This window comes from Portunus trituberculatus, chromosome 24 (genome assembly GCF_017591435.1).
Source record: "Portunus trituberculatus isolate SZX2019 chromosome 24, ASM1759143v1, whole genome shotgun sequence".
In the NCBI taxonomy this organism is placed as follows: Eukaryota; Metazoa; Arthropoda; class Malacostraca; order Decapoda; family Portunidae; genus Portunus; species Portunus trituberculatus.
This window is the reverse complement of record NC_059278.1, coordinates 7985156-7995155: the sequence shown is the minus strand read 5'-3', so window position 1 is coordinate 7995155 and position 10000 is coordinate 7985156. Positions and strand designations below refer to the sequence as shown.

Genomic DNA, 10000 nt, shown 5'->3' with positions numbered 1-10000 from the left:
GTAGTGTGGTATATGTTAGATTGCTGTGGTGTGGTGCTTTCTAGGTCGGTGTGGTGTGGTGTGGTGTGGTATGGTGAGCTGTGCTGTAGTGTGGTGAGGTGTGATGTGATGTAGGTTGGATTGGTATGATGTGGTGTGGTGCTGTCCATGTTGGTGTGGCGTGGTGTGGTGAGGTGTTGGGTGATATTGCACAGTCTAGTATTATGTGGTATGATGTGGTGATGTCTGTTGGTATGGCGTGGCTTGGTGAGGTCTGGTATGGTCTATAATGGTATGGTGTGGTGAGGTATTGGGTATAGTGTGACGTGACGTGGTGTGGCGTGGCGTGGTGTGGTGAGGTGTGGGGGTGGTCTGGTCCGGTCTCCTTCAGTCATCCATAGTCCGCTGATGTGATAATTGTCGCCACACTTGAAGCAGCAATTATAACTTTGCCAAATCCCGACAAACTTGTTCTGTGGGCCGGAATATGTGTGTGCAAGGATGTGTGTGTGTGTGTGTGTGTGTGTGTGTGTGTGTGTGAGTGTGAGTGTGTGTGTGTGTGTGTGTGTGTGTGTGTGTGTGTGTGTGTGTGTGTGTGTGTGTGTGTGTGTGTGTGTGTGTGTGTGAGAGAGAGAGAGAGAGAGAGAGAGAGAGAGAGAGAGAGAGAGAGAGAGAGAGAGAGAGAGATTCAGTACTTTTATTCACAAGAGACATGAAAAGACAAAGACTTAGAGAGAGAGAGAGAGAGAGAGAGAGAGTCCGTGGTCTCCGGACTAACCTTGCAGACTTATACCACAACTGTGTGCAACGACACAATGCAGACGTTGTTGTGGTGACCGAGACATGGCTGAACAGTGAGGTGGAGCCCACGTATGGCAGGATGCAGGGCTTCACCCACTGGGTGAGGAGGGACCGACAGGAGCGAACAGGAGGTGGAGTGGCTGTCTGCTTCAAGGAAGGAATGCAGGCCCAGCTACTCGACATAGACACGCCTCCAATGATGGAGATGATGTACTTCCGAGTAATGCTGGCAGACCGCTCAGCCCTCCTGCTGTGTGCCCTGTATCGCCCCCCGCGACAAGGGCCTGACTCACTCTTGTACCTGACTGAGACCTTAGACAACCTGATGATGGCACACAGCTGCAGCCACGTGCTGATTGTGGGGGATCTCAATCACCACCTGGAAAGAGACGCCTACGAGAATCTCCTGAGGTGCAGGGTCTGACAGATCATGTCACCTTCCCCACACATGAACGAGGAGGGACATTAGACCCTGTCATCTCAGACTACCAGGAAGACAAGCTTCAGTGTCATCAGCTGGGGCTCGTGGGCAGCTCTGACCATCACGCTGTACTGACACAGCTGGAAGTGGGCGTGGCTCAGGACGAGGCCACCACCCGCACCATCTGGCTGTGGAACAAAGCAGACTGGGCTTCCCTGCGCCGCGACCTGACCCACACCCCATGGGCCACTCTGCTACAGGGAGGAGCAGAGAGTGAAGCACTTGCACTCACCTCTCACCTTCTCGCCCTCCAGAGACGCCACGTCCCACACAGGGAATACACCACCAGATCGACGGATCAGCCATGGTTTGGCTACCGTTGCCGTGTTGCTGCCGAGGCAAAGTATGCTGCCTGGCTCCGCTACAAGAGGAACCCGACTCGGCGCAACAAGGACCTGCACAGGGCTGCATGCAGGAGGATGGTGGTAACCAGCAAGTGGGCCTTAAAAAAGTGGGAGGAAAGCCTGCGCCGGAAACTGTGTGGCACTGGCGTAGGAAACAAAACTTGGTGGTCTCTTGTTAAGGACAAACAAGGAACTGGCCACCAAGAATCCATCCCTCCCTCAGCAAGCAGGACGGTACTGTCGCCACCAGCAGTAAGGAGAGGGCACAGTTGCTGGCTTCCTTGTTTGCTGGAAAAATGAAGGTCGGGAATCCACAGCAGCCACCGCCTCAGCTGGTCCAGCAATGTGAGAAGACTGTCACCATGGTGGAGGTGACGCATCAGCAGGTGAAGCGATTATTGCGGGGCTGGACACACAGAAAGCCACCGGCCCTGATGACATCAGCCCGCACCTGCTGAAGCGATGCTCCCAGGAACTGGCTGCCCCTCTCACCCAAGTCTTCACAACTTGTGTACGGGAAAACGTCTGGCCTTCAGTGTGGAAGGAGGCTCGAGTAGTTCCTGCACACAAAAAGCTCCAGGACGGACCCAAAAACTACAGACCCATATCCCTGTTGTCAGTGGTGGGTAAAGTGTTTGAGAGGGTCGTGGCAGAGGTGGTGTGTAGCCATCTCAAGGACAATGCCCTCCTCTCAGACCAACAGTTTGGGTTCAGACCTGGAAGGTCAACCTCCGACCTAATGATGCTTCTCACCAGGCATTGGCAGGACGCCCTCGACGACGGCAAGGACACTATAGTGGTTGCTTTGGACATAGCAGGAGCTTTTGATAAAGTATGGCACAACGGATTACTAGAAAAGCTTCGTGCTAAAGGCATCCAGGGTGGCTTGCTACGACTCTTGGGAAATTACCTGCAGGACAGAAGCCTCAAGGTGGTTGTCAACGGGCAAACATCTGAGTCCCTGCCTGTGGAGGCATCAGTGCCACAGGGTTCAATTCTTGGCCCACTCCTGTGGAATATCTACGTGGATGATCTTCTCCAGCTACTGCCAGGAGTCATGGCCTATGCTGATGACTGCACCCTCTCCTATACCTATCCACGCCAGGACAGTGGGCGGGCTGCTGAGGCCATCAATCAGCAGCTACGAGTGATAAAGGAGTGGGGTGCTCGCTGGCAAGTGACATTCGCGCCGGAGAAGACACAAGCAATGGTTGTCTCTCGGTCCCCAGCCGCCATGGCAGCAATGGCAGGAAAGTTGTCTTTGGCGCTGCTGCTCTCCCACTCCAAGATGACGTCAAGATACTTGGAGTGGAGGTGGATCGAGGGCTGAGGTTTGACAGGCATGTCAAAACCATTGCCAAGAAAGCCTCTCACAGGATCTCCGCTCTCAGAAGGATCGCCAGTTTCCTCGACAGGAAGGGAGACTGCTGCTGTACAAGGCACAGGTGCGGCCCCACCTTGAATACGCAGCTCTCTCCTGGATGTCCTGTGCCGCCACACACAGAAGGAGACTGGACAGCATCCAACGCCGCGCCATACGGCTAGTAGATGCTGCACTACCACCTCACCCAGAGCCTGAGCGTCCCCTTGATTCACTGGAACACCGCAGAGACGTGGCGGCGATCGTAGTGTTCCATAAGGCACAGGTGCAAAGAGTGCCACATCTGGCAGGGCTGCGTCATCCTCTAAGAGTCACCGCACGGAGCACGAGAACGGTGCTCAATGGTGGTGACGCCGTAGAGGTGCCGCGATCCCACGGGTGTCAGCATCAACGCACCTTCGCAGGACGCGTCTCCAGGATGTGGAACTTGTTCACGGCCGCGGTGCCTCACGTCCAGGAGATGAACACTCACAGTGTCAAACTGATGGCACATAAGTGGAGACAGACACTGCCAACTCCTCTGACACTCTTTGTGACGTGACACTCAGTGTAGTGCAGTGCGTGAATAGTGCTAGTGAAGTGAAACGAATAGTGCTCCATTTGCATGCTGACCATCTTGTATATTATCTATTTTTAAGTCTTGTAAATATTGTAGAGAAATAGATTGTAGTACCCTTAGAATAGGTAGCACACGACAGTGCGCCTTTGGGTACATGTTCCTTTGTATTAAGTTTTGTTTAAATAAAAAAAAAAAAAAGAGAGAGAGAGAGAGAGAGAGAGAGAGAGAGAGAGAGAGAGAGAGAGAGAGAGAGAGAGAGAGAGAGAGAGAGAGAGAGAGAGAGAGAGAGAGAGAGAGAGAGAGAGAGAGAGAGAGAGAGAGAGAGTGAGTGTGTGTGTGTGTGTGTGTGTGTGTGTGTGTGTGTGTGTGTGTGTGTGTGTGTGTGTGTGTGTGTGTGTGTGTGTGTACGTTTCCTTGTTATTCCTTTTATTCTCAATCTCTTCTTTACCCCTCTAACCTCTCCTCCTCCTCCTCCTTCTCCTCTTTCTCAAGCTATTCTCATATCTATTTTTATTTTCATGACTACCACTATTACTATTATACATACTAGCACGGAGGCGGGTTACACAGAAGACCCTTCCTTCCCTTTCCAACACACGCCTCCTCTTCTATATCATTCCCCCTCTTCCTCCTCCTGCCCCCGCCGCGAATCTTACTTAAGTTGTAAGGGATTGTACGGAATTGCATAGGATAATAACCAGTAGATCCTTAGGTCCTTGTACAGCTGTTTGGGATGAGTAATAGGTAAGGATAGGATAGATCAGTAAAGGATGATAGGAAAGAGTAGAAGTGTAGGATGGAACAGTACTAATAGGATACTGCAGGAGGAGGAGGAGGAGGAGGAGGAGGAGGAGGAGGAGGAGGAGGAGGAGGAGGAGGAGGAGGAAAAAAGCTCGTTTTGCTACTCGTAAAATTCTCTCTCTCTCTCTCTCTCTCTCTCTCTCTCTCTCTCTCTCTCTCTCTCTCTCTCTCTCTCTCTGTTTTGTTCCATCATTTATTTATGATATCTTTGTCATTTTTTTCGATTTACAATATTCTTTTCTATTCAATATTTATTTTTTTATGATGGATTTATAGTATACTTATCAATTCTTGCTACACTATTTTCTCCTCCTGACTCCAATCTCTCTCTCTCTCTCTCTCTCTCTCTCTCTCTCTCTCTCTCTCTCTCTCTCTGTATAATTAATCAATGAATACGTAAAAGTCACACGTTTAATATTAATAGAAAATCTCGTCTGGTCGCTCCTCTTTTCCTATTTTCCTCGTCTTCTTACATCTTCTCTTCTTTTACTTCTTCCTCTTCCGTGGGCTTGAGGGAGACGTGGGGTGGTCTGGGGAGGGGGTAGATGGAGTGGAGAGTCACCGGTCTGAGAACACCTGCATGTAACGTAGAGCTTGGGGGGAACATTCTGTCTCTTTTCCTTACTTTGTTACTTATTTCCTTCAAACGTTAACTACTAATGTTCCTTTTCCTTTTTCTTTATTTTTGTTTTGTTTTTTCTTCTTTTCTGGTTATTTGTATTGCTGTAACGTATTGCGTCTATTGTTATTTTTATTGCCTTCTTTTTCGTTTTTGTTTTTCTGATTGATTTGTATTTTCTTCACTATAAGACCATTAGCAATATCATCTTTTATTTTCTGTTTCCTCTTTATTTTTTCGGTTTCCAATTTCCTTTCTTTTCATCATTACCATTTGCATTATCATCCTCTTTCCCTTTCTTCTTCGTCATCTTTGCTTCTTCTCTCCCCTTTGCTCTTCTTCTTCCTCTTCCTCTTCCTCCTCCTCCTCCTCCTCCTGTGCCTTGCCTTTCTGCTATTCTTCCTCAGTGATTATGTATTTAAATGCTTCGTTCAAGTTAATGCTGCTCCAGGCAAGACTAAAACATGTTTTGATAATTCCTTACGCGCCTGTGACTTTGCTTCTATTACTATTGCTGCTGCCATTATCGCTGTATTTATTGTCATTGTTATTACTATCATTATTATTACTTGTACTATTAACAAACAGTGGTGGTGGTGGTGGTGGTAGTAGTAGTAGTAGTAGTAGTAGTAGTAGTAGTAGTAGTAAAATCTAACAGTACAAAGTTAAAGTAATTACTATATCAGTAATAACTCTAGTAGTAGTAGAAGTGGTAGTAGCAGTAGAAGTAGCAACAGCAATAGTAGTAGCAGCAGCAGTACTAGTAGTAGTAGTAGTAGTAGTAGTAGTAGTAGTAGTAGAAATAGTAGTAGTAGTAGTAGTAGCAGTAGCAGTAGCAGTAGCAGTAGCAGTACTAGTAGCAGAATAAATGGTAGGCAATTTAAGTAATATCCTAAATGATAATCGAATACAACGAAAAACAAGGGAGAGATAAAGAAGATAAGTGAACAGAGGGGAAGAAGAGGAGGAAGAAGAAGAAGAGGAGGGAGAAGGAGAAACGCAATTACGGGAGAGGAAATAGTAATAATAGTAAATGGAATTGTAAAGAAGGAGGAGGAGGAGGAGGAAGAGGAGGAGGAGGAGGAGGACGAGGTGTTGGGAACGATCATGGAGGGGGTTAAGATTAGAGATGTACTGATACCAAAATTTTGGCCGATTCCGATACCGATACCAATACCACCTAATTGGGCCGATACCGATACTACTACCGATACCGATACCACCGATACCGATACTACTACTTATAGTGATTACTGCACTGGACACCAGGATGAGTTGGTGGACGGCGAGCGTTATCAGATGGGAGGCCTTGTTTTGGGGGATGCTGTAAGTCCTTCTGAGAACGTTTGTGAAATAGGACCAATTATAGAAGCTTTTTGAAGCCATTTGCAAAGGTAAATTACTCAGTAATTGGAATGAATATCTTCTCAGTCTTCTGATTCTTGTCAGTTATTATAAATTCTTACTTCTTACTCCTTTAGCGACCATTTGGTCTTGAGCATTTTCATTATTAATTTTATTGACGATATTTTGGCGATCAAAAATATTTTTAAAATTATTAAAATTGTAAAACACAAAATATTAGCAAAAGAAACTCATTTTGTTGTGTATGTTTCTCTTTAATTAAATCTGACATCCTTTGATATTAATTCATTACACATTAGTAGACCAATTCAGAAAAATGAGCTTTCACCTAATCTTTTCAATTAAATAGAAAAAAAGTTTAGTTTATTCTAAATTTCTAGTGTATTGCTATGATCTTAAATAATTAATATGCAACAAATTATACACAATGCACATGATTACAAAACAGAATCGTTACTTTCTTAGTTATGGAATTTTTACATCCTTAGGTTAACACAAGTAACTCAAAAATTAAACTTGCATTAAAATTAAAATACATATATATTCGAGCTTCCACCTATTCCAGTATGATATCTTGGAAAAGGCTACCACTAGCACTGTTATAAATTATTATAAATCAAATAAGAATATGCTGTTATTTACAATAATGCAAAATGCCTAACTATTATATATATATATATATATATATATATATATATATATATATATATATATATATATATATATATATATATATATATATATATACACGGTACAGGAGAGAGAAGACCCACAAAAGGACGGTTATCTTCATTATATCCACTTCACAACGTTTCGGGAAAGTACATATCCCATCTTCAGGTACAAAAAGGCACTGTAAAACCACACGTAAAACGTTAAAAGACGCAGTGGTCCTGCTACTTGTTCCTCCAACAGGTAAGTGGGGCAGGGCGACTGGCTTACCAGTATTTATAGGCTCCTACTCACTAGATGGCAAAATCTGATTGGTTCACTAAGAATTTCTTATCCAATACAAAATATAGTACAAAATTCTAATCTGTCATAGCTAATGCAAAAAAAGAGAAAATTTAAAGGTATGATGTACAACAGTTAGATAGTCTATTACAGAAATATTTAAGCCTGAACGAAATACTCAATGCTGATTGGTTGAAACAAAGTACACGTATATGAACCTACGACTCCTAACTATGCTATAATGACACTATCTCACCAAGTTCGAAAATATTAAGAGAAATTTAATAATTTGGTGGCTATTTCTGTACCATTTAACTCTGGCTTCTCTTTTACAATAAATAAAGATTCCGCTATCCTAAGGTCTGAGTTACAATATGCCCTATACTTTATTTTGAAGTCCTGATCAGTAAAAGCATGATTACATTGTAATGCGTGTTCTCTTATATTTGAGAAACTAGGCTCAGTGATACGAGCAATTGTTCTATACGATACTCCCAAGTGCTCAGAAATTCGAATTTTTAGGTTCCGACAAGTGGAACCAATATACCGTGACATACAGTCCGGACATCTAAAACAATATACAATTTTGAGCACAAAGGATTATGAATAGCATCTTTAAATTTAAATAGAGACCCTATGGTATTTTCATTAACAAAAATAGATCTAAAATCAACACTTATTTTGGTATTTTTGTTAATAAAAATACCATACACGTCCAATTTAGAGGTTGTGGCTTATTACCACAGAAAACAATATTCTATGACATACGGTAATCACCACGGAAACTTAATACGCCGTATTATATTAATTTGGTATCATCAATATCTTATATCGTATATATCACTAATTAGTAAATTCCTTTTAGGTATCAGAAGTATCGGCATAAAATAAGCCGATACCGATACCGATACCGATACCGATACCCAAAAAATGGGCCGATACCAACGATTCCGATACCGATACCGATCCATCGGTACATCTCTAGTTAAGATCGGATGAGTACGTAAAACATTCATTCTGGCCTCTTTGGATCGGGTACCGTATCAAGATTTCAAGGAGCGACAGGAGGAGCGGGATTCGTTCTATCGGCCCCTGCAACACCAGACTTCTTAAAGTATTGAACGCCGACACCGAAAGAGAGCGAGAGGGAGAGAGGATGACCGCTGCTGCACACACACACACACACACACACACACACACACACACACACACACACACATCGCAGCATTAGTCTTATATAGAAGTATGACACTCTGTATGTTTTCTATGCATATACACACACTCACCACACGTAACCTTCTTGAATAATACGTACATCATGTGAACATAATTTAAAACTTATTTACATGCAGGTTTTTATGTTGTTTAAGTTTTCATTCTTCTTTTTATATTACTATTATCATTATTCATTATCATTATTTTCATTTTTTCCTATTACAGCTTTCTCAGATTCCAGTCCTCCCACAACATCCTCTCCCTCTCACATCAAGGAGAGAGGGAGAGGGAGGAGAGAGCCCGCTGCAAGCCTCTGGTTATACGAGTATACTAAATATTTTCTCTGGGATTCGATATTGTTCGTGTGTGTGTGTGTGTGTGTGTGTGTGTGTGTGTGTGTGTGTGTGTGTGTGTGTGTGTGTGTGTGTGTGTGTGTGTGTGTGTGTGTGTGTGTGTGTGTGTGTGTGTGTGTGTGTGTGTGTGTGTGTGTGTGTGTGTGTGTGTGTGTGTGTGTGTGTGTGTGTGTGTGTGTGTGTGTGTGTGTGTGTGTGTGTGTGTGTGTGTGTGTGTGTGTGTGTGTGTGTGTGTGTGTGTGTGTGTGTGTGTGTGTGTGTGTGTGTGTGTGTGTGTGTGTGTGTGTGTGTGTGTGTGTGTGTGTGTGTGTGTGTGTGTGTGTGTGTGTGTGTGTGTGTGCATTTATATTAAAATAAAAACTAATTATCTTCACTCGAGTCTGATTCTGACTTTGACTCTCTCTCTCTCTCTCTCTCTCTCTCTCTCTCTCTCTCTCTCTCTCTCTCTCTCTCTCTCTCTCTCTCTCTCTCTCTCGCCACTCAACACCCACCCTGAGGAAGCCTGCAGGGACGCCAGTAACACGACAGACCGTGGGATAGCTCAGGCGTGAAGTCGTGGGAACAAGACGGGGAAGATGGTGACAATAGATGAAGTCTGGACACTTCCCTCCACTCCGGCCCCCAGACCGCAGACAGCCCCACCCCTCAGGACTACCACTATAGCAAGGCACAGATCTTTCTCTTTCCCAGTAAACGCAGGCAGACAATCCTCGGCGCCTAAGAAATGCAAGCGAGTCTTCTGCCCCCATCCCAGCATGAGTTAACCCTCCTTTCCCTCCCCACAGCAGGAGTCACCAGCGCTCCCCTGCTCGCCTTCTACCGGCAGAGGCTGGGAGACTTTGCCCGACGTGTGGCCGGAATAATCTATGCAAATATGCCATCCCGCCTAAACTCTGACCAAAAAAGATCTTCTGGTAACCTTTCCTCTCTTTTCCTAGGTGATGTTCGCGTGGTGGATCTCCTGGCTGTGGGCGTGGATGCTGTGGGCGTGCATGGGCGGCGTGGGAGCCTTATGGACGGAGGGAATAGACCCTGAGGACCTATTAGGACCTGAAGGGATAGACACGATAGACATTGACGTGGAAGGGGTGCACGTGGGTCCCGGCATGGGGGGATCCGCCATTCAGATCATGGGAGGAGAGCCGGAA

At 45.0% G+C, this 10000-nt stretch overlaps 1 protein-coding gene across 6 annotated transcripts in view; it reads left to right on the top strand.

Moving 5' to 3' along the window:
• Nucleotides 1-10000, top strand: part of LOC123508392 (irregular chiasm C-roughest protein-like) — a 114856-nt gene that overhangs the window by 59773 nt on the left and 45083 nt on the right. For 5 of the 6 annotated variants that reach the window (XM_045262108.1, XM_045262105.1, XM_045262109.1 and 2 more), the window contains one exon: nt 9791-10000. This exon is cut by the window's right edge and continues 74 nt beyond it. In XM_045262108.1, coding sequence (XP_045118043.1) covers nt 9794-10000 — 207 coding nt within the window. In that variant the 5' untranslated portion in view covers nt 9791-9793. Of the gene's footprint in view, nt 1-9790 lie in introns of those variants that run through there. The other variant, XM_045262110.1, reaches the window with a different exon arrangement.